At 42.9% G+C, this 27,099-nt stretch overlaps 1 protein-coding gene across 4 annotated transcripts in view; it reads left to right on the top strand.

Annotated features, from left to right (window-relative positions):
* SYN1 (synapsin I) overlaps positions 1 to 27,099 on the top strand; it is a 55,746-nt gene that overhangs the window by 5,715 nt on the left and 22,932 nt on the right. For all 4 annotated transcript variants that reach the window (XM_033201819.1, XM_033201820.1, XM_033201818.1 and 1 more), the window contains exons 2-5: positions 6,964 to 7,021; positions 7,126 to 7,217; positions 8,813 to 8,969; positions 9,126 to 9,215. In XM_033201819.1, coding sequence (XP_033057710.1) covers positions 6,964 to 7,021; positions 7,126 to 7,217; positions 8,813 to 8,969; positions 9,126 to 9,215 — 397 coding nt within the window. The remainder of the gene's footprint in view (positions 1 to 6,963; positions 7,022 to 7,125; positions 7,218 to 8,812; positions 8,970 to 9,125; positions 9,216 to 27,099) is intronic.

The raw sequence follows: 27,099 nt of genomic DNA, 5'->3' as shown, positions 1-27,099 counted from the left end.
AGTACCAACAGATGCCCAAGCAGATCCCCTGGGTGCCAAACATACTCCTCCCTGCCTCCACTGCATACCAGCAGCTCTACCTCCTCCTGAGGAGTAAGGTCGGTCATGTCCCCTGCCAAGACAATGACTCCTCTTTATGTCCCTCGGCATGAGAAACCCGAAGTGCCCTGAGGGCAATCATAGCTTACAGTTTAATGGGATTCTTGCTGTGTCCCCTGGTAGCAGTGTTCCCCCTTGGAGAACCAGGACCTCTAACCTTGCAGAGCCCTGAGGGAACAGGAAGCACAATTTCAAAAGTGGATCACTGGGATTGCTGGTAAGCTGGGTCACTCCTTCCTGACCTCTGTGTCCCCACACCCGTGTATTCTACCTGTTAGGAACACAGCACCTACAATGGCCATTAATTTAGGGTTGACACGGTTTTGGAGGATAGTGCCCGTTCTTGCATGGTCTCACCTCCAACCTGGGGTCTTAGCTGTGGCTGCACCAAATTGGTCCATCATTCCGTCAGGCCAGCAGCTCCTGGGTGGCGTGGTGTGTCATACCATCAGTTAATTCCATGGTCATGGGTCCACTTTTGCACCTCCTTTGCTTTGCATTCCTTTACTTTGCTATAAAGTGTGTCCTTTGGTTTGATACAGTGTTATGCGGGGTCTCGTGCTGGTGGATCAAATGTTATGTAAGCCCTTAGACAGTGAGCTGGCTGAGGTCCTGCAGTAAGAAAAGGCAAACTCAAATATGGAATATTACAGTCAAAATCGATTACTGCTCTTTGCAGGATGGAAGGGGCCCAATGTAATCAGCTTGCCACGAAGTGGTTTGTTGGCCTTCTAGAGGGATGGTGGCATGTCAGGGATTCAGTATTAGTCTCTGTTGCTGGCAGGTTGGACATTCAGCAGTAACACTGCTGCCCCCACACATAGCTTCTTTCTCTGCTGCTATTGCCACTTATTCATGTGCCCATCTGCTAGCACTGAGGTGGCTGATTAGAGCCTGGCTGACATCATCGGGCTGACTCATGCTGTCTACCTGTTGCCTAGTGTTACTTCCATGGCGCCATGGCAGATGCTGTCTGATGGCAGATGCTGTCTGGTGGGTGTTAACACACGATCCAAAGATCCTCACTCCTCTTTTTTTTTTTTTTTTTTTTTGGAGACGGAGTCACGCTCTGTCGCCCAGGCTGGTACAGTGGCGCAATCTCGGCTCAGTGCAACCTCCACCTCCCGGGTTGAAGCGATTCCCCTACCTCAGCCTCCCGAGTAGCTGGGATTACAGGTGTGCGTCACCACGTCTGGCTAATTTTTGTGTTTTTAGTAGAGATGGGATTTCACCATGTTGGCTAAGCTGGTCTTGAACTCCTGACCTCAGGTGATCTGCCCACCTCGGCCTCCCAAAGTGCTGGGATTACAGGCGTGAGCCACCACGCCCAGTCTCACTCCTCACTTCTTACCCACTCCTAGGTGTCTGCCCACATTTCTGTATCCCAGACCTCTTTGTCTGGATCTTCCAATCTTTTTCTTTCCAGGCCCCTGACCAACCAACCAAACCATTTACCACTGCCCATAAGTGGATATATGTATTCTAATCTTGAGGCACTTCTCTTTCTGCACAAAGGAGATGAGCAGGTGCACAGCCTGAAGCTCTGCCCACTGGGAGCTCTGCCACTGTCTTTCAAGGCCATTCCAGATGGGTTACAGTGCAACCACTGCCCATTTTTGGCTTCCACCCATATACTAAGACAACCCATTTGTGAACCAAGCTTAGACCTTTCCCTCTTTCATCAACTAGTTTTAAGGAGTCCCCTTAGTGAGATAGGCACTAGCACAACAGTTGTGGAAGACATGGGGATCAGGGTTATTTGCCTGCTCATGCACCTCGCTTGGTCCTGCTTGGGCTCAATCCTGACTGCCAGGCCCACCTGACTTTATTATTTGGCAGGCCTAGCAGGACCCAGCTCATAATGGGAACTTCTGGATGCACAATCATTTGGTGCCTGGTCAAGCATTCTGTCTCTATCAGGGCCCAGCACCTCAATGGGATGTCTTTCTCAAAAGGTGTAAAATTCTCTGCTGCAGATGGCATGGCTTTGCTCCAGAACCCCAAGGGCCTCCCACTCAGGCTTCCCATAAGCTCCTCACTGCATCTTTCCCCACTACTGACACCTCCAGCATCATAAGATCTGCCAGATCATCTGGCCTAAATGGCAGGACTGCTTGTACCACAGCCTGGACCTGCTGCAGAGCCCTTTTCTGCTCTGGCCCTCACACAAAGCTGGTGGCTTTACATGTTGCCTGGAATATGGGTCAGAGCAGCATTTGTGCATGGGGGATATGCTGCCTCCAGAACGGGATATGCTGCCTCCAGAACGGGAAGAGGCCTGCTAGGTATTGTGCTTTCCTCTTCATGGTGGAAGGTGCATGATTCAATGCTTTGCCCTATTCTTTGGAGGGGCCGTCCTGATTTACTGACCTGGACCACTGGATTCCTAAAAATTTTACTAATGCAGCAGTCCCCTGAGTCTCTGTGGGGTTTATCCCCCACCCCCTGGAGTGAATGTGTCCTACCAGGGCAATATGCTAACCCTCTCTTGTTCATCTCACACAATCAGTATGGTGCAATCGGTGTGGTGGTCCAGTGTGCTATTCCATGGGATGTCCAGATAGTCCAGGTTTCTTTGAACTATATTATGACACCAGGTGAGAGAGATAGCATAGCCCTATGAAAGACCACTTACGAATATTATCATCAGTCTCATGTGAGTGTGAACTGTTTCTGATCCTTTTTCCTAATCAGAATAGAAAAGAATTCATTTGCCAAGTCAGTGGCTACCTGCTGTACCTGAGGTCTTATTAATCTGCTCTGACAATGACGGCATGTCCAGTATGGCAGGTACAAGCAAGGGTACTACTTGATTGTGCTTGCAGTAGTCTGCAAGCATTCTCCAGGACCCATTTGACCTCTCCAGGGGCCAGACCACTCAATTCGATGGAGATAAGATGAGACCAACACCCCTGCACCCTTTAGATCTTTCAATGTGGCATTGATTTCCATAATCACCCATGGGATGCATACAATATTGTTTGTGGTTTAGTGTTTTGTTCAGGGCGTGGGGGTGTGCACCATTTTAGAAGCTTCTATTTGGACTTCCCTACTGAAATAGCTCTTACCCCACAGGCTGAGGAGCCCATGTAGGGGTTCTGACAACTACAAAGTATGCCATTGCAATTACACATTTGTGAACTGAGGAAGTGACCACTGGATGGGTCTCTGGACCCCCCAGACCCACTGTAAGCAGGACCTGGGCCAGAACTCATTTATCACCTTACCACTACTGTGCTTCTCAGCGTGACTGGTACCACCCTCACCAGCATATTTCTTATTGATTTTGTAAGTTGAGTGTATCCTCCAGGCCTTAATCAGCTGGTGGGTTTTCCAGACTTCAGTAGTATATCTACTCCAACATGTCTGCTTCTTTGAGCCCTTTAATCCTTCCCTGTGCAATCTGCCATGGAAGTTTTGCTTCACTTAGTGTGGGCCATTGTTTACTCCAGGTTTCCAAATACCAGTGTGTTAGTAACACTTCCTAGAGTCCTCGCCAGGTTTTAAGTTCCATATCCTGGGAGAGCGCGCCAACTTCCTGTTCTACCTCCTTCTCCCATTGTCCTCAGGATCTAGTCTCATTCATACCTTCTCAGCCCCTGCCAATACATACTAGCCAGATTCTTTAGGTTCTTCTACAGATCATTTATCTCCTTCCTTTGCAAGCCTAGAACCTGTCCAGTCAGGTTTCACTAGGATTTCACCCTAATTTTTGGTCTGGTTTCCAGGAGGGGAGGTGGAAGGTAAATTCTGAGGGGGCAGGCATTATCTTACAAAGCGCCTGCATCATCTGAGGCCTCTGCATTATCTTTAAGCAGAAGGTCTATATTCTGACTCAGGGGAGCAGTCTACTTCAGCAGGCCCAGTGGATGCAGGTGAGTCTGTAAGTTCAAGGTGTTTAACTGCATCTGCCCAAATATCCCCATCTCAGAGTCCTCCTCCTGTCCTATTAGGGACATGAGCATGGCCTAGGAGATGTGCTGGGCCTGAGAAGTCAACTTTCTCTGAAGCTCCGCCACCACGTAGAATTGAATTCTGAGCCTGGCCCTCCCTTCTGTCTGCCCTCTGACTGCAGGAGATGAGGGTTTCCTTAAATGGAGTCACGGAGGTGCTCTGGCTTTCACATTTTGCCTTGAATTCACCCTGAGCACATCAGGTCTTTCTTCAGCTACTCAATGGCATTTAGGGAATAGTCACCAAAGTCTGGTTACCATTTCCCTGACATCACTCATGTTCCAGGAGTATTTCACCAGCCAGTACATTCCCTTCCACCAGAATCCCATTACAGCCCACCATCAGGAAAAGTCACTGCTGCTCCAAAACCCTGGGGGCCTGCACTGTATTCTCCCACCTGGGAGAAGAAATTCCACACAGCTTCTTTTCCTACTACTGACACCTCCAGTGTCATAGGATCTGCCAGATCATATGGCCTAAGTCACATCCTGCTTGCACCACAGCCCGGACCTGCTGCATAGCACTTTGCATTGCTACAGCATATCGGAGGCTATCTATGCCCCCACCTCCCACTACTGACAGATCCTCACTGCCATCTGGCTGCTGGGTAACCCAATGCCAGAACTGCATTAGACCACCCTTGTAGTTTGACTTCCATGGCCCACTGTCTTAGGTTGGGTTCCCTGGAAAAAGACTTTGAGGTGGAGATTTGCATGCAGGAGGCTTACTGGAGTGTGCCATTGGGATCAACGCTTGTGAGGAGGGTTGGGTTGAGCAGAGGGAGAGGCTGGCTCAAGATGTAGTTGCCTCAGGGGACTCCACTGATCTTAGGGGGAGCCCTTGGGGATGGGAGGGTCCTTCAGAGTCAGCCCGGTTGAGGCAAGGAGGCTGGCCTTTCTTTCCCCTCATAGACCAGACCATGGGGATGCCCTCATGAAGTAGGTATAACCTTGGCCAAGGCAGTTCCCTGTGACAAGACAATCCCCAGTGGGGACACAGCCATGAGCCGTCAGCAGCTGCCATTCAAGGTACATTGTCCCTGAAGAGGAGGCCTGAGCAGACCACCACAGTATCCAACTACACTTATGGTCGGAAAAGTTTTAGAAACAGTGATACACCCTCATCATCCCCACTCATCAGTTTATAGATGAAAAATGTGCAGGGCTGAGAGAGATTCTCTCCTAACACTTCTGAGGGAATAGTGTCAGCGATGGTGTGTGTGTGTGTGTGTGTCAGAGAGAGAGCGAGGAAAAAGAAGTAGCTGTACCTGGGGTCTCTTGCATATGTCACTCAAGTCACCAGGGTCCATTTGTGCTGTGTGTGTGTGTGTGTGTGTGTGTGTGTCCAAGACCCTGATTGTATGCGTGTCAGTGACCAATAGCCCTGAAAGTCTCTCCCCCTCATCCCCCTTCCATGAGAAACCTGATTGGGGATGAGCTTCCATCCCTGGAGCAGGCTGTTGGCTAGAAATCCTGAGCCTGGGGGAGGAGGCCACCGGAAACCAAGCCCAGCTGGGGACAGGCCCGGGGAAAATGACATAGCAGTTCGTGATGTTTCTACTGCTGCTCCCACTCCCCCTCCCTCCTGTTGCTCCCTCTCCTCCTCAGTTGCATTCCTCCCTGCCCCCCATCATTGCCAGCTACACTGGCTTCTCCTAGAGCCACCCAGCCCGCACCACTCAATCCACTCCTCCTTGTCGGATGCAGCTGCCCACCCATAGCCATTGTGTTTCTCACAGCACACAACCACACATGGTGATTGTGCTCCTCCTTGTGAAAGGGCCAGAGAGTGGAGAGATGCTTCAGGCCACACAGCCAGACACCAGCACTGAGATATACACAGGGACTAAAAAATACACAAAAACAGGCACGCTTCAGAGAAATGTAGTTTCTTTCTTTCTTTCTTTTTTGCCTAGGTCTTGCTCTGTTGCCCAAGCTGGAGTGCAGTGGTGCAATCACGGCACACTGTAGCCTCGACCTCCTGGGCTCAAGCCATTCTCCTGCCTCAGCCTCCCCAGTAGCTGGGACTACAGGCGTGCACCGCTATGCCTGGCTAGTTTTTGTTTTTCGTTTTTTGGGGTTTTTTTTGACATGGAGTCTTGTTCTTGTTGCCCAGGCTGGAGTATAGTAGTGCCATTTTGGCTCACTGCAACTTCATCTCCCGGGTTCAAGTGACTCTCCTGCCTCAGCCTCCCAAGTAGCTGGGAATACAGGCATGCACCACTACACTGGGCTAATTTTGTATTTTTAGTAGAGAAGAGGTTTCACCATGTCGGTCAGGCTGGTCTCGAACTCCTCAGGTAATCCACCCGCCTCGGCCTGTCAAAGTTCTGGAATTACAGGTGTGAGCCACAGTCGTTGGCTTTTATTTTTTTCCCTCAAATTTTTTTTTATAGAGATGGGGGTCTCTCTATGTTGTCCAGGGTGGTCTCCAACCCCTGGCCTGAAGCAATCCTCCTGCCTCCAGCCTCCCAAAGTGCTGGGATTACAGGCCTAAGCCACCGTACCTGGCCAGATATGTTTTCTAAGGTTCTTTGCCGTTTACTGGTCTCCATGCAATTTCAAAGTATGTTCTAATTTACGTAGTACTGCAAATTTTGTGAAGTTTTTTTAAAAAACATGTACAATGGTAATGTGATGAGCAGACTATATTTTGGGAAATACCTGCTCTCTGCAGTTTAAGGCCACATTTTACAGTTTGCAATGTCCTTTAACATTTTTGCAACTCTGTGAGGATTACAACATACTTTATTCACAAAGCACTCTTGAGTTTTTCAAAATATTTCAATAATTATAAGGCACTTTGTGGTTTCTTTAGTAGTATTGAAGGGGCAAAAGGGTAAAGGGCCGTGTTTTGTCTTCCCTTCCGAGAGTTCGTCATTGACAGATGTGTTCTGTTTTTCCTCTCCAGGGCAAAATACTTCAAAGGGAAAAAGATCCATGGAGAAATTGACATTAAAGTAGAACAGGTAAGTTGGGACATTTGGACCTGGGGGTCAGTTGTCCATACTGCAAACTGAGTGGCCATTTTTGTGTGATGTAGGTGAATCACCAATTTTTTTCTCCTTCCCAGGCCGAATTCTCTGATCTCAACCTTGTGGCCCATGCCAATGGTGGATTCTCTGTGGACATGGAAGTTCTTCGGAATGGGGTGAAGGTCATGCGGTGAGTATAAAAAGGGTACCTTGGTGTTACGAGCGAGGCATAAGAACTTTCCCCCTTAGAGCTGGGGGAAAGTTCCTACCTCCCCACCCATCCTTCTGTGGGCAAGAACTTAGGCATGGAATGTGGGGAGCCAACTTTTCTTCAGAAAAAGAGCCAGGGATCCCAGCATGCCACAAGCCAGGCTTTTAAAAAAAAATAAATATATATATATATATATATATATATGTATATATTTCAGACAAGGTCTTGCTCTGTCTCCCAGGCTGGAGTGCACTGACGCAATCATGGCTCACTGCAGCTACAACTTCTCAGGCTCAAGTGATCTTCCCACCTCAGCCTCCCAAGTAGCTGAGACTACAGGTGCACACCACCATGCCTGGCTAATTTTTATGTTTTTTGTAGAGATGGGGATCTCACCATGTTGCCCAGGTTTGTCTCAAACTTCTGGGCTCAAACAATCCACCTGCTTTGGCCTCTCAAAATGCTGGGATTACAGGCATGAGCCGTCACACCCAGCCTTCAATTATTAATTAAATAAACATTTGCTAGATATCTGCTACATGCCAGCTGCTGCTCTCAGGACTTCATATTCAACAAATATTTATTGTACATCTACTGTGTGTCAGGAGCTATTCTACATGCTGAAAGACCAAAAAAAAAAAAAAAAAAAGAACCCGGGCCTTATGAAACTTACATTCTACTGTGAGATATACACGATACACAAATAATAAGAAAATGTAAAAGTGCTAAGAAAAAAATATAGCAGTGACCAGATGTGGTGGCTCACGCCTGTAATCCCAGCACTTTGGGAGGCCAAGGTGGATGGATCTCTTGAGCCCAGGAGTTCAAGACTAGCCTGGCCAACATGGTGAAACACTTTTCTACTAAAAATACAAAAATTAGCCGGGCGTGGTGGCAGGTGTCTGTAATCCCAGCTACTTGGGAGACTGAGGCAGGGAAATCACTTGAATCTGAGAGGCAGAGGTTGCAGTGAGCCATGATTGCTCCAGCCTGGACAACAGAGCAACACTCCGTCTCAAAAAAATAATTAATTAATTAAAAAGAAAGAAAGAAAAAAGAAAAAAATATTTAGCACTAAAGCAGATGTAGCAATTGTTGGATGATGGTGGGGTCTGCAGTTGGGATAGGGTGTCCTGGTTGCAGGAGAGACATTTGAGGAAAAACTTGATGGAGGTGAAGGAGTGATCCATGCAGGTATCTAGGGGCAAGTGCTTTAGACAGACAGAACATCCTTGGTAAAGGTCCTGAGGTTAGAATTTATTCCGGGCAGAACACTGAAGACAGCTTGCAGTCTGAGAGATGGTGACCAGGAAGTTGTCAGAGCTGTGTGGGTAAGCTGCAAGCTGACCTTGCTGAGAAGGGAACAGGTAGGAGAGGCTTAAAGGGGATAACCAGGTGGGCAGAGGGTAGAAAGGGTGCACTAGGCAGAGGGAACAGCTTGCATGTGTGTGCAGAGGTGAGAAACCACTTTGCAATTTCTGGGAGCTATGGAGATGTAGAAACTTGGTCTTTGTTTCGAGAGTGATAGGGAGCTACTGGGGGAACTCTCAACTCTCCAACCCCTGCCACACTAGGTCTCTGAAGCCGGATTTTGTGCTGATCCGCCAGCATGCCTTCAGCATGGCACGCAACGGAGACTACCGCAGTTTGGTCATTGGGCTGCAATATGCTGGAATCCCCAGTGTTAACTCCTTGCATTCTGTCTACAACTTCTGTGACAAGCCCTGGGTGGTAAGTAACAGGAAGGGTGCCACTGGCAGAGGGAATAGCTCATGCATGCATGTGGGAACTCAAAACCACTCTGCGATTTGGGAGAAGTGAGGGTGTTCAGAAGCTTACAGATTCCCGGTGAAGGACTCACTGACCCAGCTCTCCTGGTTCTCATAGTTTGCCCAGATGGTTCGACTGCATAAGAAACTGGGGACAGAAGAATTCCCTCTAATTGATCAGACCTTCTACCCTAATCACAAAGAAATGGTGAGTCTGGGGAAAATAGAGTGGGCAGGAGGGAAGAGTCATAACTACTGCAATAATATTAAATATTGGTATATTATCAGCAGTGTGATATCAAGAGTGTGGCTGCTGTGTGCACGTGGAGTCATGAAGTTGCTTTGCGATAGGGTCTACCATGAGTTTCCTTATGGTTACAAGGAAAACTAAATCATAATACATTCCAGTATTTATCAGATCCTGTTACTCATGTTATCTATTTTTGCCAGTATTAAAAACCGATTTCTAATGTGAATTGATAGAATTAATGTAATGAATCAGAATATATTACATATAGAAATCAGGTCATTATTACTAACATTATCAAATATTCCTTCTGATAGAAATTTTACCTATATTAAATTAGGATTGCCAATAACATTTATCAATAGTAATGTTATAAATTAAATTGTTGACAAGGCACGGTGGCTTATGCCTGTAATCCCAGCACTTTGAGAGGCTAAGGTGAGCAGATCACGAGATCAGGAGTTCAAGACCAGCCTGGTTAACATAGTGAAACCCCGTCTCTACTAAAAATACAAAAATTAGCCGGGCATGATGGTGCATGCCTGTAGTCCCAAGTACTCGGGAGGCTGAGGCAGGAGAATCACTTGAACCCAGGAGTTGGAGGTTGCAGTGAGCCGAGATCACACCACTGTACTCCAGCTTGGGCAACAGAGTGACACTTCGTCTCAATAAATAAACTAATTAATAGAAATTGAACTTTTGGTTACTATTATAAAATATAATCACTGGCCTGGCACGGTGGCTCACACCTGTAATCCCAACACTTTGGGAGGCCGAAGCGGGCAGACTGCCTGAGGTCGGGAGTTTGAGACCAGCCTGACCAACATGGAGAAGCCCTGTCTCTACTAAAAAAATACAAAATTAGCCGGGCATGGTGGTGCATGCCTTTAATCCCAGCTACTTGGGAAGTTGAGGCAGGGGAATCGCTGGAACCCGGGAGGCAGAGGTTGCGGTGAGCCAATATCGCACCATTACACTCCAGCTTGGGCAACAAGAGCAAAACTCCATCTCAAAAAAAAAAAAAATATATATATATAAAATCACTAATATTACAAATTATCACTAATACTATAAATTATTTTTACTGTTGTAAATTACGAGTACCTATGTTATGAATTAAATTGTAGTTTCTAGTAGAAATTGGATAATCATTATTAATAGCATCAAAGATTATTGCTGTTATTACAAATGATTATTGATATACATATTGTGCTCTAATATAAATTATAAGCACCTGTTTTGAATTATATAAGCATGGCATACGCAGTGGAGACTACCACAGTTGGGTCATTGGGCTACAATATGCCAGAATAAAATATGCTGAACATTTGAATAATAGAAATTGAATTATCATTGCTAATATCATCAAATATAACAATTAATATTATAGTGCATTATGGTGTTACAAATTAAGTCTATTAGTATAAATGATTAGTACCTATGTTGTAAACTATTATAATTATTTTTAAAAAATTTAAACCCAAAGTGGGAGGATCTCTTGAGCCCAGGAGTTTGAGACCAGCCTGGGCAATGTAGTGAGACCCCATTTCCACAAAAAAAATTTAAAAATCAGCCTGGCGTGGTGATATGCACCTGTAGTCCCAGCTACTTGGGAGGCTGAGATGGGAAGATTGCTTGAGCCCTGGAGGTTGAGGCTGCAATGAGCCATGAGAGCACCACTGCACCCCAGCCTGGGCAACAGAGTGAGACCCTGTCTCAAAACATTAAATAAATAAGTAATAAAATTAAACCATTAGTACAAACAGTGTAAAAATTGGTACAGATATAACTATTACCAGTGTTACAAATTAAGATTACTAATATAACCCATGAGTACCTGTGTTTTGAATTATCTTGTAGTTCCTAATAGAAATCATTACTAATATGGTTAACATTCTAACTGCTATTATAAAAAACACTAATATTAAAATTTTGATTACTAATATAAATTATGAGTACCACAGTTATGAATCAAATTATAGTTACAAATAGAAATTAAATAATTGTTACTAGTGCAATCAAATTGTATAAGTAATTTTGTCAATTTTTACCAATATTACAAATTATGTTTACTCATATAAATGATCACCAATTTTATGACTAAAATTACAATTAAATATCAATATTGACCCAACATTATCAACTTGATTAAATAAACATTGCTACTAATATTAGCAATTCTTACCAGTATTACAAATTATGGTCACTGATATACATCAACAGTGTTATAAGTTAAGTTTACTTACAGATAAAGATTGAATCATTAGTTTTTGTTTTTGTTTTTGTTTTTTGAGGAGGAGTCTCACTCTGTCGCCAGGCTGGAGTGCAGTGGCATGATCTCGGCTCACTGCAGCCTCCGCCTCCCAGGTTCAGGTGATTCTCCTGCCTCAGCCTCCCGAGTAGCCTCCCGGGACTACAGGCGTGCGCCACCACGCCCAGTTAATTTTTGTATTTTTAGTAGAAACGGGGTTTCACCATGTTGGCCAGCATGGTCTCAGTCTGCCCGCCTCGGCATCCCAAAGTGCTGGGATTACAGGCATGAGCCACCATGCCCGGCCTAAATCATTAGTTTTAAGGAAACCCAATTGTTTATCATTATTATTATTCTACATTCTTTGAGAGACATTACAGCAGAATGTGATTAAGAGCATGGACTCTGTAGCCAGAATTTCTGTATGAGAATCTTACCTCCACAACTTATTAGCTGCTTCACACAGGAAAAGTTACTTAAACACCCTGTACCTCAGTTTATTCATCTGCAAAATGTGGGTAATAATAGTTCCTGCCTCATATAGTTGGTGTGAGAATGAAATTACTTAGTAAATGTAAGGTGTCTAGAACAATGCATCTGGCATATATTAACTGCTACCTAAGTGTTGACAAATTTCTCCTTCTATTCTTAGTTGGTTGAGTATTTTTGTCGTGAAAGGATGTTGGACATTGTCAAATGCTTCTTCTGTGTTTATTGACATGATTGTGTGAATTTTGTCCTTTATTCTAAGAATATGGTATTGATTTTCATGCAAGTTGATAGGTTCATAAGTTTGTTTATGATGTGTCTAGGTGTAGACATTTGCATTCCTAGGCTAAATCTCACTTGGCCTTGGTATAAATCCTTTTTGTATGTTGTGGGATTCAGTTTGTGATTATTTTGTTAGGGATTATTGTGTCTATATTCATAAGAGACATTGCTCTGTAGTTTTCTTATGATGTCTTTGTCTGGTTTTGGTATCAGGATAACACTGGTCTCATAGAATGGGTTGGACAGTGTTCCTTCTTCTTCTATTTTTGGGAAGATTTTGTAAAGATTGGCATTAATTTTTTTTTTTTTTTTTTGAGACAGGGTCTTGCTGTGTTGCTCAGGCTGGTCTTGAACTCCTGGCTCAAGTGATCCTCCTGCTTTGGCCTACCAAAGTGCTAGGATTACAGGCGTGAACCACCATGCCTGGTCAGCATTAATTCTTTTTAAATGTTTAGTAGAATTCACCAGTGAAGACATCTAGTCCTGGGTATGTCTTTGTAGGAAGTTTTACTTACTCCTAAATCAATCTCTTCACTTGTTATAGGTCTATTCAGATTTTCCATTTCTTACCAAGTCAGTTTTTGTATTTTGTGTCTTTCTAGGAATTTGTCCATTTCATCTAGGTTTTCTAACTTATTGGCACATAATTTTTCACAGTACTCTCTTATAATACTTTTTATTTCTGTAAGGACAGTAGTATGTCCACTCTTTCATTCCTGATTTTAGTAATTAGAGTTTTCTGCCCTTTTTTTTTTTCTTAGTCTAAAGGTTTATCAATTTTATTGATGTTTTCAAAGAACCAAATTTTTGTTTTATTAGTTTCTCTATTTTTAAAATTCTTTATGTTATTTATTTCCACTCTTACTATTTTTTTCCTTGTGCTTGCTTTGGACTTAGTCTGCTCTTTTCTTTCTAATTTCCTAGAAAAAAAAAATGGAAGATTAGGTTATTGATTTTGATACCTTTGTTCTTTTTAGATATAGGCAGTTACAACTATGAATTCTCCTTTAAGCACCACTTTAATTGCATCCCTTACATTTTGATATGTTGTGTGTTCATTTTCATTCATCTCAAAGTATCTTCTAATTTCCCTTGTGATTTTTTATTTGACCTATTGGTTATTTAGGAGTGTGTTACTTTCCACATATTTGTAAATTTTTCTAATTTTTTCTGTTTTTGATGTCTAGTTTCATTCTGTTGTGGTCAAAGAACATATTTTGTATAATTTCAGTCCTTTTCAATTTGCTGAGATTTGTTTTCTGACTTAACATATGGTCTGTCCTGAAGAATGTTCCATGTGCACTGAAGAAGAATGTGTATTCTGCCATTGTAGGGTGAAGTGTTCTATAGATGTCTATGAGGTCTAATTGGTTTATAGCATTTTTCTTTTTTTTTTTTTTTTTGAGACGGAGTCTGGCTCTGTCGCCCAGGCTGGAGTGCAGTGGCCGGATCTCAGCTCACTGCAAGCTCTGCCTCCTGGGCTTACGCCATTCTCCTGCCTCAGCCTCCCGAGTATCTGGGACTACAGGTGCCCGCCACCTCGCCCAGCTAGTTTTTTTGTATTTTTTAGTAGAGACGGGGTTTCACCGTGTTAGCCAGGATGGTCTCGATCTCCTGACCTTGTGATCCGCCCGTCTCGGCCTCCCAAAGTGCTGGGATTACAGGCTTGAGCCACTGCGCCCGGCCTGGTTTATAGCATTTTTCAAATCTTCCTTATTGGCTGGGCACAGTAGCTCACGCCTGTAATTCCAGCACCTTGGGAGTCTGAGGCGGGTGGATTGCTTGAGTGCAGGAGTTCAAGACCATCCTGGGCTACATGGCAAAACCCCATCTCTACAAAAAATACACACGCACACACAAAAAGCCACATGGTGGCACACGCCTGTAGTCCCAGCTACTCAGGAGGCTGAGGTGGGAGGATCACTTGAGCCCAGAAAGTGGAGGTTGCAGTGAGCTGAGATTGCACTGCTGAACTCCAGCCTGGGTGACAGAGTGAGACCACATCCCCAAAAATAAATAAATAAATAAAATAAACTTCTTTGTTGGATCCCTGTCTAGTTGTTTTATCCATTTCTTTAAGTGGGGTATTGAAGTCTCCAGCTATAATTGTTGAATTGTCTATTTCTGTCTCCAATTCTACCTGTTTTTATTTTATATATTTTGTGCTGTGTTGTTAGGTGCATATGTTTATTATTGTTAAATCTTCTTGATGGATTGACCCTTTTATGATTATAAAATGTTTTTATCTCAAGTAACAATTGCTGTTTTAAATTCTATTTTACCTCATATTAGTATAGCTATTCCAGCTCTCTTTTGGCTACTGCTTGCATGGTGAATCTTTTTCCATCCATTTACTTTCAACTTATTTGGGTCTTTGAATCTAAAATGTGCCTCTTATAGACAGCATATAATTAAGTCATGTTTTTCATCCACTGTGCCTATTACCCTTTACCATTTGCCCTAAGAATACTCTCTGATGGCACTTGTGGCTGCAGTGTTTACCCCGAGATAACTTTGCCACAAACTATCTCGTTTTTATTATTATTTTCACATCACTCTAATATATTGACTTGGAAACAAAAGGCATCATTCTATTTATAGCATTCTGTTTGTAGGAATGGTATTTCCATTTACAAAATACAATAATTCTCAATCGCTGAAAATGCTGAAATTCCTGCAAATGATGTTAACATCATTCTTGAACAGTTGTTGGCTGAAGATTCATTTGATGAATCTGATTTTTCCAAAATAGATGATTCTGATGATTCAGATGATTCTGATGTTAGTTCTGCTTAGAAATAACTCCCAAGAAGAGTTTTCATATTTTGTTTTGACACTGAAAATCAGTTAGCTTTGCTTCAGCCTCAAAGAGCATGTTTATATAAAATCAAGTGAGCACAGGCATCAAGTTGCACGTTTTTTTTTTTTTCCCCTAAACTGGAAAAGGGTTAATTGCAGTGTTTAATTAACTTATGTTATTGTAATTACTGATAAGGTAGAGTTTATGTTTGCAATTTTGCTATTTGTTTTCTATCTTATTTTTTATTTCTGTATTCCTCTGGTAATGCTTCTTTTATGTTAAACAGATATTTTCTAGTGTACCATTTTTATTTTTCTGTTGTTTCTTCCCTATGTCTTTTATTTTTTTTTATTTAAAAAATTTTTATATGTTTTTTGATACAGGGTCTTGCTCTGTCACCCAGGCCAGAGTGCCATGGTAGGAACATGGCTCATTACAGCCTCAGCCTCCTGGGCTCAAGCTACCCTCCTGCCTCAGCCTCCTGAATAGCTGGGACCACAGGCACATGCCACCATGCCCAGCTAGTTTTTAATCAATTAATTTATGTATTTATTTTTATTTTATTTTATTTATTTATTTATTTATTTATTTATTTATTTTGAGACAGAGTCTCACTCTGTCACCCAGGCTGGATTACAGTGGCGCAATCTCGGCTCACTGCAACTGCACCTCCCAGGTTCAAGCAGTTCTCTTGCCTCAGCCTCCTGAGTAGCTGGGACTATATGCCTGCCACCATGCCCAGCTAATTTTTTTGTATTTTTAGTGGAGGCGGGGTTTCACCATGTTGGCCAGGCTGGTCTCAAACTCCTGACCTTGTGATCCGCCCGCCTTGGCCTCCCAAAGTGCTGGGATTACAGGCATGTGCCACTGTGCCTGGTCAATTTTTAAATTTTTTGTAGAGACAGGATCTTGCCATGTTGCCCATGCTGGTCTCAAACTCCTGAGCTTACGTTATCCACCCACCTTGGCCTCCCAAAGTGTTGTGACTATAGGCATGAGCCACTACACTTAGCCTGTTTTTTTTTTTTTTTTTTTTGCTTAGTCGTTTCCCTGGGAATTACAATTAACATCATTATTTATATTTCTCCAGTTAGAATTAATACCAAATTAAGCTCAGTAATACAAAGAAATTGCCTCTATCTAACTTTATTCCTTCATCCCTCCTTTGTGCTATCATTGTCAAACAAATTACGTCTTTACACATGTGTGCCCATGAACATAGTTATAGTTATTGCTTTATGCAGTTGTCTTTTAAATCAGATAGGAGGAAAAAGGTGTTACATGCAAAAAATGCGTTTATACTGTCTTTTATATTTACCTATGTAGTTAACTTTACAGGTGCTATTTATTTCTATATGTAGATTTACAATACTAGCTAGTATAATTTTATTTCACCCTGAAGGACTCCCTTTAGCATTTCTTGTAGAAGTGTGCTAGTGATGAATTATCTCAGTTTATCTGTGAATGTCTTAATTTCTCCTTCATTTTTGAAAGATAATTTTGCTGGATGTAGAATTCTTGTTTGGCAGTCTTTTTCTTTCAGTACTTTGAATATGTTGTCCTACTGCCTTCTGACTTCAAGATTTCTAATGAGAAATTAGCTGCTAATCCTATTGAGGATTCCTTGTATATGATGAGTTACTTCTCTCTTACTTTCAAGATTCTCTCTGTCTTTAGCTTTTATAAGTTTATGATGTGTCTCTGTGCCCATATCTTTGAATTTCTTAGTTGGAGTTCGTTGCACTTCTTGAATGCATAGATTAATGCTTTAAATCAAACTGGGGGGATTTTTAGCTACATTATTCCTTCGAATAGTCTTTCTTGCACCTTTTTTTCTCTCTTTCCCCTCTCCTTTTGGGACTCCCATTATGTGGGTGTTTATATGCTTGATGGTGTTCCCCAGACCTCTAGGACTGTGTTCATTTCATTTACTTTTCTTCTTTCTCTTCCTCAGATTGGATCATCTCACTTGACCTGTCTTCAAATTCACTGATTCTTTACTCTGCCAGCTCAAAGCTACTGTTGATCCCCTCTAGTGAATTTTTCATTTCAGTTATTATGCTTTTTATCTCCAGAATGTCTTTTTTTTTTTTTTTTGAGCTGGAGTTTCGCTCTTGTCACCCAGGCTAGAGTGCAATGGCGTGATCTCAGCTCACTGCAACCTCCACATCCCAAGTTCAAGCAATTCTTGTGCCTCAGCCTCCCAAGTAGCTGGGAATACAGGCACACACCACCACGCCTGGATAATTTTTGTATTTTTAGTACAGAGGGAGTTTCACCATATTGGCCAGGCTGGTCTCGAACTCCTGACCTCAGGTGATCCACCTGCCTTGGTCTCCCAAAGTGCTGGGATTACAGGCGTGAGCCACCACACCCGGCCCAGAATTTCTTTTTTGTGTAATTTCTCTTTATTGATACTCTCTACGTATTAGGATATCATTTTATCCTTTCCTTTAGTCCTTTAAACATAGTTTCCTTTAGTTCTTTGAAAATATTAAAAATCACTGATTTACAGTTTTTGCCTATTAAGTCTAACATCTGGGTTTCCTCAGGGACAGTGTTTGACTGCTTTTTTCCCTGTATTTGGATCACACTTAATTTTGTCTCTTTGCATCTCTCATAAATTTTTGTTGAAAACTGAACATTTAAATAATATAATGTGACAACTCTGGAATCAGATTGTCTCTCCTCCTCAGGATTTGTTTTTATTGCTTTGTTTTGTTTTGCTTTTAGTGACTTTCCTGAACTAATTCTGTAAAGCCTGTGTTCTTTGTCATGTGTGGCTACCCAAGTCTCTGCTCCATTAGCTTAGTGGTCAGCTAATGATTGGACAGATATTTCTTAAATCACCTGAAACCAGTAAGTCTCCCAGACTTTGCTGATGGGCTCTGTGTGCATGTTGGGGTGTGCCTTTAATGCAAAGGCAGGCTGTTTACAACTTTGCCTTATCCTTCATTTCCTGCTTGTGCAGAGTTTTGAGGTCAGCCAGAGATCCTAGGTATACATACAGCCTTATGCGTATTTGTGGTTTTCTACATTCCCAGGCATATGTCAGAGCTTTTTAAAGCCTAATAATGGACCGATAATGGACATATCATTACCTAGATTTTCCTTTTACATTTTCTTGATAAGCTTGTTGTTTTTTCCTAATTGTTATCACTGCTGTGTTAAACAGTTGCTGCTAATTGTTTCTGAAAAGCACCCTCAGAGAAAGCTGTTTATACCAAATGAGCCCCATGAGTGGAGTATTCAGGATAGTGCCAGACAGATCAAATAAAGACAGTTCTCTGGAAATGAGGTTTTGGAGGAACTCCAACCCTGTTCTGCCTCCTCCAGTGGTTGCTGGTCTGCTAGTTTTCACCGGAATTGCAGGGCTGTTGGTTTTCAAGGCTTTTGTGGAGGTGAGGAGAAGGGATGGGTACAGGAGAAGTTCAAATGCCACAAAGTTTCCTGTTGTTACCAAGATTCAGTCATTTTCTTGAAAAAACGCTTTCTGATTATAAACTTGGTCAGTTTCCAGAGTTCTGATAAGTTTGTTTTGACAATTTTTGCCAATGTTCTCATTGCTTTTAAGGAGGAGAGGATTTTTATAGACTCTTCAATTTCTGCTGACATCACCTCCAGGCATATCTTGTTCTTTCCCAGACCCAGCCCTAAGATAATAGTATTTCAAAGCCAAGATCTGGGAACTAGATTTACTCATTGCTACTGGAATGTTCTTGCTTCAAGGCCCTCTCATTGTGCAAAGCTAGGACATTTCACTTCTAAATTTCACATATATGTGTATATATAAAATTGTTATGTGTGTGTGAGTAGAAGAATCAAACGGTTTTTTTCTTCTGCTCTCACAATACAATGTGTGGAGGTTTTTACATGCACACACACCAAGCAAGCAATTAATTCTGCAGCAAATTAATATACCAGCTGGATGTCCTGCAATTCAATTCTGACACTGTCTACCTGGAGTATAGCATCAGATCACACAGGTTAAGGATGCAGTCCCACAAAACTAAGCCCTGCTTCTAATGCTGATGGCAAGCCCCAGGTTATTTTACCTTTGCTTCTGACCAACTAGCTATAAATCGGGGTCCACAACCCCTTCCTCAGGTTCAGTTAGGTTGCTAGTGTGACTCATGGAACTCAGGGAAACACTTATTTACATGATCGGTTTACTGTAAAGAGTATTACATTACAAAGGATACAGATGAAGAGATGCGGAGGACAAAGCATGTTGGACAGAGCACAGACCTTCCATGCCCCACTCTTCAGGAACCCCAAATGTTCGGCTATCCAGAAGGTCTCCACACTCCATCCTCTTCAGCCCTTAATGGAGACTTCATTGCATAGGCACGATTTGTAACTGTATAGAAATGTGGGAGAGGGGCGGAGCAAGATGGCCGAATAGGAACAGCTCCAGTCTCCAACTCCCAGCGCGAGTAACACAGAAGACCGGTGATTTCTGCATTTTCAACTGAGGTACTGGGGTCATCTCTCTAGGGAGTGCCGGACAATCGGTGCTGGTCAGCTGCTGCAGCCTGACCAGCGTGAGCTGAAGCAGGGCGAGGCATCGCCTCACCTGGAAGCGCAAGGGGGAAGGAAATCCGTTTTCCTAGCCAGGGGAACTGAGACACATACACCTGGAAAATCGCGTACTCCCACCCCAATACTGCGCTTTAAGGAAACAGGCACACCAGGAGAATATATCCCACACCTGGCCGGGAGGGTCCCACGCCCACGGAGCCTCCCTCACTGCTAACACAGCCGTCTGCGGCGATCTATCCGCAAGGCAGCAGCGAGCTGGGAGGGGCGCCCGCCATTGCTGAGGCTTAAGTAGGTAAACAAAGCCGCTGGGAAGCTCGAACTGGGTGGAGCTCACAGCAGCTCAAGAAACCTGCCTGTCTCTGTAGACTCCACCTCTGGGGACAGCCCACAGCTGAGGTCCAATAGGGAAAGCAGCGGGGGCGGTGCAGAGGCGAACGACTCTGTCTGACAGCTTTGGGAGAGCCGTGGATCTCCCAACGCGGAGGTTGAGATCAGAACGGACAGACTGCCTGCTCAGGTGGGTCCCTGACCCCTGAGTAGCCTAGCTGGGAGACATCCCCCACTAGGGCAGTCTGACACCCCACCTCACAGGGTGGGTCATCCCTGAGAGGAAACTTCCAAAGGAAGAATCAGACAGGTACACTCGCTGCTCAGCAATATTCTATCTTTGGCAACCTCTGCTGCTGATACCCAGGCAAACAGGGTCTGGAGTGGACCTCAAGCAATCTCCAACAGACCAACAGACAGTCCTTCTGACTGTCAGACGGAAAACTATCAAACAGGAAGGACACCTATACCAAAACCCCATCAGTACGTCACCATCATCAAAGACCAGAGACAGATAAAACCACAAAGATGGGGAAAAAGCAGGGCAGAAAAGCTGGAAATTCAAAAATAAGAGCGCATCTCCCCCTGCAAAGGAGCGCAGCCCATCGCCAGCAACGGATCAAAGCTGGTCAGAGAATGACTTTGACGAGATGAGAGAAGAAGGCTTCAGTCCATCAAACTTCTCAGAGCTAAAGGAGGAATACGTACCCAGCGCAAAGAAACTAAAAATCTTGAAAAAAAGTGGAAGAATGACAGCTAGACTAATTAATGCAGAGAAGATCATAAACGATGACAGAGATGAAAACCATGACACGAGAAATACGTGACAAATGCACAAGCTTCAGTAACCGACTCGATCAACTGGAAGAAAGAGTATCAGCGATTGAGGATCAAATGAATGAAATGAAGCGAGAAGAAACCAAAGAAAAAGAAGAAAAAGAAATGAACAAAGCCTGCAAGAAGTATGGGATTATGTAAAAGACCAAATCTACGTCTGATTGGGGTGCCTGAAAGTGAGGGGAAAATGGAACCAAGTTGGAAAACACTCTTCAGGATATCATCCAGGAGAACTTCCCCAACCTAGTAGGGCAGGCCAACATTCAAATTCAGGAAATACAGAGAACGCCACAAAGATACTCCTCCAGAAGAGCAACTCCAAGACACATAATTGCCAGATTCACCAAAGTTGAAATGAAGGAAAAAATCTTAAGGGCAGCCAGAGAGAAGGTCGGGTTACCCACAAAGGGAAGCCCATCAGACTACAGCAGATCTCTCGGCAGAAACTCTACAAGCCAGAGAGAGTGGGGGCCAATATTCAACGTTCTTAAAGAAAAGAATTTCAACCCAGAATTTCATATCCAGCCAACTAAGTTTCATCAGTGAAGGAGAAATAAAATCCTTTACAGATAAGCAAATGCTTAGAGATTTTGTCACCACCAGGCCTGCCTTACAAGAGACCCTGAAGGAAGCCCTAAACATGGAAAGGAACAACCGGTACCAGCCATTGCAAAAACATGCCAAAATGTAAAGACCATCGAGGCTAGGAAGAAACTGCATCAACTAATGAGCAAAATAACCAGTTAATATCATAATGACAGGATCAAGTTCACACATAACAATATTAACCTTAAATGTAAATGGACTAAATGCTCCAATTAAAGACACAGACTGGCAAACTGGATAAAGAGTCAAGACCCATCAGTCTGCTGTATTCAGGAGACCCATCTCACATGCAGAGACATACATAGGCTCAAAATAAAGGGATGGAGAAAGATCTACCAAGCAAATGGAGAACAAAAAAAAGCAGGGGTTGCAATCCTAGTCTCTGATAAAACAGACTTTAAACCATCAAAGATCAAAAGAGACAAAGAAGGCCCTTACATAATGGTAAAGGGATCAATTCAACAGGAAGAGCTAACTCTCCTAAATATATATGCACCCAATACAGGAGCACCCAGATTCATAAAGCAAGTCCTTAGAGACCTACAAAGAGACTTAGACTCCATACAATAATAATGGGAGATTTCAACACTCCACTGTCAACATTAGACAGATCAACGAGACAGAAAGTTAACAAGGGATACCAGGAATTGAACTCATCTCTGCACCAAGCGGACCTAATAGACATCTATAAACTCTCCACCCCAAATCAACAGAATACATTCTTCTCAGCACCACATCGCACTTATTCCAAATTGACCACATAATTGGAAGTAAAGCACTCCTCAGCAAATGTACAAGAACAGAAATTATAACAAACTGTCTCTCAGACCACAGTGCAATCAAACTAGAACTCAGGACTAAGAAACTCAATCAAAACCGCTCAACTACATGGAAACTGAATAACCTGCTCCTGAATGACTACTGGGTACATAACGAAATGAAAGCAGAAATAAGATGTTCTTTGAAACCAACGAGAACAAAGATACAACATACCAGAATCTCTGGGACACATTTAAGCAGTGTGTAGAGGGAATTTATAGCACTAAATGCCCACAAGAAAGCAGGAAAGATCTAAAATTGACACTTTAACATCACAATTAAAAGAACTAGAGAGGCAAGAGCAAACACATTCAAAAGCTAGCAGAAGGCAAGAAATAACTAAGATCAGAGCAAACTGAAGGAGATAGAGTCACAAAAAACCCTCCAAAAATCAATGAATCCAGGAGTTGGTTTTTTGAAAAGATCAACAAAATTGACAGACTGCTAGCAAGACTAATAAAGAAGAAGAAAGAGGATCAAATAGACGCAATAAAAAATGATAAAGGGGATATCACCACCGACCCCACAGAAATACAAACAACCATCAGAGAATACTATAAATGCCTCTACGCAAATCGACTAGAAAATCTAGAAGAAATGGATAATTTCCTGGACACTTACCCTCCCCAAGACTGAACCAGGAAGAAGTTGAATCCCTGAATAGACCAATAACAGGCTCTGAAATTGAGGCAACAATTAATAGCCTACCCACGAAAAAAAGTCCAGGACCAGATGGATTCACAGCTGAATTCTACCAGAGGTACAAGGAGGAGCTGGTACCATTCCTTCTGAAACTATCCAATCAATAGAAAAAGAGGGAATCCTCCCTAACTCATTTTATGAGGCCAACATCATCCTGATACCAAAGCCTGGCAGAGACACAACAAAAAAGAGAATTTTAGACCAATATCCCTGATGAACATCGATGCAAAAATTCTCAATAAAATACTGGCAAACCGAATTCAGCAGCACATCAAAAAGCTTATCCACCATGATCAAGTGGGCTTCATCCCTGGGATGCAAGGCTGGTTCAACATTCGCAAATCAATAAACGTAATCCAGCATATAAACAGAACCAAAGACAAGAACCACATGATTATCTCAATAGATGCAGAAAAGGCTTTTGACAAAATCAACAGCCCTTATGCTAAAAACGCTCAATAAATTCGGTATTGATGGAACGTACCTCAAAATAATAAGAGCTATTTACGACAAACCCACAGCTAATATCATACTGAATGGGCAAAAACTGGAAAAATTCCCTTTGAAAACTGGCACAAGACAGGGATGCCCTCTCTCACCACTCCTATTCAACATAGTGTTGGAAGTTCTGGCTAGGCAATCAGGCAAGAGAAAGAAATCAAGGGTATCCAGTTAGGAAAAGAAGAAGTCAAATTGTCCCTGTTTGCAGATGACATGATTGTATTTTAGAAAAACCCATTGTCTCAGCCCAAAATCTCCTTAAGCTGATAAGCAACTTCAGCAAAGTCTCAGGATACAAAATTAATGTGCAAAAATCACAAGCATTCTTATACACCAGTAACAGACAAGCAGAGAGCCAAGTCAGAATGAACTTCCATTCACAATTGCTTCAAAGAGAATAAAATACCTAGGAATCCAGCTTACAAGGGATGTAAAGGACCTCTTCAAGGAGAACTACAAACCACTGCTCAGTGAAATCAAAGAGGACAACAAACAAATGGAAGAACATACCATGCTCATGGATAGGAAGAATCAATATCGTGAAAATGGCCATACTGCCCAAGGTTATTTATAGATTCAATGCCATCCCCATCAAGCTACCAATGAGTTTCTTCACAGAATTGGAAAAAACTGCTTTAAAGTTCATATGGAACCAAAAAAGAGCCCCCATTGCCAAGACAATCCTAGTCAAAAGGACAAAGCTGGAGGCGTCACGCTACCTGACTTCAAACTATACTACAAGGCTACAGTAACCAAAACAGCATGGTACTGGTACCACAACAGAGAATAGACCATGGAACAGAACAGAGTCCTCAGAAATAATACCACACATCTACAGCCATCTGATCTTTGACAAACCTGACAAAAACAAGAAATGGGGAAAGGATTCCCTATTTAATAAATGGTGCTGGGAAAATTGGCTAGCCACAAGTAGAAAGCTGAAACTGGATCCTTTCCTTACCCCTTATACGAAAATTAATTCAAGATGGATTAGAGACTTAAATGTTAGACCTAATACCATAAAAACCCTAGAAGAAAATCTAGGTAGTACCATTCAGGACATAGGCATGGGCAAGGACTTCATGTCTAAAACACCAAAAGCAACGGCAGCAAAAGCCAAATTGACAAATGGGATCTCATTAAACTAAAGAGCTTTTGCACAGCAAAAGAAACTACCATCAGAGTGAACAGGCAACCTACAGAATGGGAGAAAATTTTTGCAACCTACTCATCTGACAAAGGGCTAATATCCAGAATCTACAAAGAACTCAAACAAATATACAAGAAAAAAACAAACACCCCATCAAAAAGGGGGAAGGATATGAACAGACATTTCTCAAAAGAAGACATCCATACAGCCAACAGACACATGAAAAATGCTCGTCATCACTCGCCATCAGAGAAATGCAAATCAAAACCACAATGAGATACCATCTCACACCAGTTAGAATGGCAATCATTAAGAAGTCAGGAAACATAGATGTTGGAGAGGATGTGGAGAAATAGGAACACTTTTACACTGTTGGTGGGATTGTAAACTAGTTCAACCATTATGGAAAACAGTATGGCGATTCCTCAAGGATCTAGAACTAGATGTACCATATGACCCAGCCATCCCACTACTGGGTATATACCCAAAGGATTATAAATTACTCTACTACAAGACACATGCACACGTATGTTTATTGCGGCACTATTCACAATAGCAAAGACTTGGAATCAACCCAAATGTCCATCTGTGACAGACTGGATTAAGAAAATGTGGCACATATACACCATGGAATACTATGCAGCCATCAAAAAGGATGAGTTTGCGTCCTTTGTAGGGACATGGATGCAGCTGGAAACCATCATTCTTAGCAAACTATCACAAGAAGAGAAAACCAAACACCGCATGTTCTCACTCATAGGTGGGAACTGAACAATGAGATCACTTGGACTCGGGAAGGGGACATCACACACTGGGGCCTATCATGGGGAGGGGAGGAGGGAGGGATTGCATTGGGGAGTTATACATGATATAAACGTTATGCACATGTACCCTAGAACTTAAAGTATAATAAAAATAAAAAAGAAAAAAAAAAAAAAAAAAAAAAAGAATGTTATGGGACTTCCGGGCGGGCTCACGCCTGTATCCCAGCACTTTGGGGGCCGAGCAGGCGGATAACACCTGAGGTCGGGAGTTCTAGACCAACCTGACCAACATGGAGAAATTTCTCTACTAAATATAAAAATTAGCCGGTGCGGTGGTGCGTGCCTGAATCCCAGCTACTCAAGAGGCTGAGGCAGGAGAATTGCTTGAAGCCAGGAGCAGAGGTTGCAGTGAGTCAGACTGCACCATTGAACTCAGCCTGGGCAACAAGAGAGAAACTCTGTCTCAAAAAAAAAGGAAAGAAAAAAAGCAAGAAGGAAAGAAGGAGGGAGGGAGGGAGGGAGGAAGGAAGGAAGGAAAGAGAGAGAGGAGAGAGAGAGAGAGAAAGAAAGAGAAAGAAAGAAAGAAGAGAGAGAAAAGAGAGAGAGAAAGAAAGAAAGAAAGAAAAAAGAGAAAGAAAGAAAGAAAGAAAGAAAGAAAGAAGAAGAAAGAAAGAAAGAAGAAAAAATGTGATGGGGCAAAATGGGTGTGATCTTGTACTAACAGACTGAGTGAGAAAACTCCGTCTCAAAAAAAAAAAAGGAAAGAAAGGAAGGAAGGAAAGAAGGAGGGAGGGAGGGAGGAACGAAAGGAGGAAGGAAGGAAGGAAGGAAGAAAAAATGTGATGGGGCAAATGGGTGTGATCTTGTACTAACAGACTGAGTGGGGAAACCCAGCAAGGCCTGTCTGTTCAGAGCCTTAGACTCCTCTGAAACATCCCTTCCTTCTGGGTATTGGGCAGGACCCCTTCTGAAGGGAGGTCTTTTTTTTTTTTTTTTTTTGAGACATCTCACTCTGTCGCCCAGCTGGAGTGTGGTGGTGTGATCTCGGCTCACTGCAGCCCCCACCTCCCAGGTTTAAGCAATTCTCTTGCCTCAACCTCCCAAGTAGCTGGGACTACAGGTGTGCGCCACCATACCCGGCGAATTTTTTTTTGTATTTTTAGTAGAAACGGGGTTTCACCATGTTAGCCAGTCTGGTCTCAAACTTCTGGCCTCAGGTGATCCACTTGCCTTGGCCTCCCAGAGTGCTGGGATTACAGATGTGAGCCACCACACCCAGCCTTTTTTTTTTTTTTTGACTCTATCACCCAGGCTGGAGTGCAGTGGCATGATCTTGGCTCACTGCAGCCTCCATCTCCTGGGCTCAAGCAACCTTCCCACCTCTGCCTCCTGAGTAGCTGGGGCCACAGGTGCGTGCCACCACACCTAGTTAATTCTTTTGTTTTTTATAGAGATGGAGTTTCACCATGTTGCTCAGGCTACTCTCAAACTCCTGAGCTGAAGCAATCTACCTGCCTTGGCCTCCTAAAGTGCTGGGATTACAGGCATGAGCCACCATGCCTGGTAATGCTGATTTAATTGTATATTTTTAAATGTAAGACATTAGCATGGTTCTAAAAGTCAAAATATAAAAAAGCATCCACAGATAAAATAGAAAACCTAGATGAAAGTAAATAATTTCCTGGGGAAACACAGTTTACCAAAATCAACCCCAGTAGAGGTTAACAAACCAATTTCCATAAAAGAAATAGAGAAAGTTATTAAGGAACTGCCCC

This window comes from Trachypithecus francoisi, unplaced genomic scaffold (genome assembly GCF_009764315.1).
Source record: "Trachypithecus francoisi isolate TF-2019V2 unplaced genomic scaffold, Tfra_2.0 Lachesis_group6, whole genome shotgun sequence".
Classification (NCBI taxonomy): domain Eukaryota; kingdom Metazoa; phylum Chordata; class Mammalia; order Primates; family Cercopithecidae; genus Trachypithecus; species Trachypithecus francoisi.
This window is presented reverse-complemented; position numbering and strand designations above follow the sequence as displayed.